This window comes from Sporobolomyces salmoneus (assembly GCF_050403485.1).
Source record: "Sporobolomyces salmoneus JCM6883 DNA, S_salmoneus_JCM6883_v1_ctg9, whole genome shotgun sequence".
NCBI classification, from domain to species: domain Eukaryota; kingdom Fungi; phylum Basidiomycota; class Microbotryomycetes; order Sporidiobolales; family Sporidiobolaceae; genus Sporobolomyces; species Sporobolomyces salmoneus.
Window position 1 is genome coordinate 1 of NW_027481154.1, and position 1,471 is coordinate 1,471.

Genomic DNA, 1,471 nt, shown 5'->3' on the forward strand with positions numbered 1-1,471 from the left:
CCCCCCCCCCCCCCCCCCCCCCCCCCCCCCCCCCCCCCCCCCCCCCCCGCGCGCGGGGGGGGCCCCCCCACAGAAGACAGGAGAGACTGACTTGCGAAATCTGATTTTGAGCTTGCTTGATCGATCTGCGCTTGTTTACGTTCCATTTTCCCTAGGTTCTTATCATCACTACACTCCAACACTATACGGCAAGCAAAGGAAATGTGAAGAATCAGCCCTGCGGTTCCACGGAGCGCTCGAGCTCGATTCTTTCGTCTTTCTCCTCACTCACCGATGTCTGTCACCGTATCCCCTACTTCCCTCCTCAATTCCTCCTCCGTCACTTCCGTATCTTCCAGCACATCATGACACAAAGCCGCGCACAACACTTCTATCGGTACCCTTGAAGCGATCGAACTTGGACTAGAAGCGATTCTGCGAGCTACGTCGAGAGGGTGTTGGATGTATGCGGGGGAGGATGGGGATTTGCGGCGTTGGTGTTGATGCGCGAGGGAGGCGAAGTGAGAGACTCGGAGGAGAGTAGAAATGTCATCATTGGAAGAGGAGGGGAGAGGGAAAGATGACGAGGACATGGAAGCGGAGCGATGAGCTGGATGGAAGTGCGTCTGGATAGAAAGGAGGGAGGGGAGACGACGAAAAATGTTGGGCGAACGAAGTAAGCTGAATATATGCGGGTTGGAAGAAGAGAAGAAAGAGAGAAATGTTTCTCTCTCTTCTCTCTCTCTTCATCTCATCACTTTCCCTCGACCTCAACTTTCGACTCCTCAACGCGCAACTCGTAAGTCTCTCCATCCACTCTACAGGAAGAGATACAAACAAGGGGCTACCAACACACGCAAAATGATGATATGATTTCTGCCAAAAAAATATGTTTTAATTTCCGACACAACCATGGAGAGAAACCAAATTATACGTCAACACCACTCTGAACTTCGTGTACTGCTAGGCCTTTGGATGAACTGGAACAGTTGGAAGCAGGTTGAGAAAGGGAAGACAGAAACTGACACTGTTTTTCTTCACCCCTTCTGCTACAGGTCCATCCCGATTCGATTCGATGCATCTTCTGTATTACTCTGTGCAATCACATCTTGTGTCGTCAAAGAGAACCAATCTGTCTGCTTGCTGCGTTGAGAGAGAGCTTGCAACCGTTTCTTTCAAGAGTTTCGCGTACCGAATCTCTGACCTTGGGACTTACGCAGTCAGAGCGCTTGCCGAGCGAAAGAATTCTGAGAGATTCGGATTCGATGGATCGTAGCACCGAATTTCCCAAGAGGAAGCGAACAGCGTCGAGACTTTCCCGTTGCAGCAGCACACGAGCTTTCCTTTCCTCTCTCACACTTCTCTCGACTCAATTCGTACACTTTTACCAACCTTAACTCGCGCGGCGTGTTGTAGATCACTACCTCAAACGAACCAAACGAACCCGAACGCAACCGAAAACGCGGGAACCGTTTCCAAACGGAAATCGATG

At 51.1% G+C, this 1,471-nt stretch overlaps 1 protein-coding gene across 1 annotated transcript; it reads right to left on the reverse strand.

Annotated features, from left to right (window-relative positions):
* Positions 1-91: 91 nt before the first annotated feature.
* Positions 92-572, reverse strand: JCM6883_005104 (uncharacterized protein; the record flags this gene model as incomplete). Its single annotated transcript, XM_076630226.1, has 2 exons — positions 92-181; positions 272-572. Coding segments are annotated over 2 exons (391 nt in total), but the record flags the coding sequence as incomplete, so codon positions are not given.
* Positions 573-1,471: the final 899 nt, after the last annotated feature.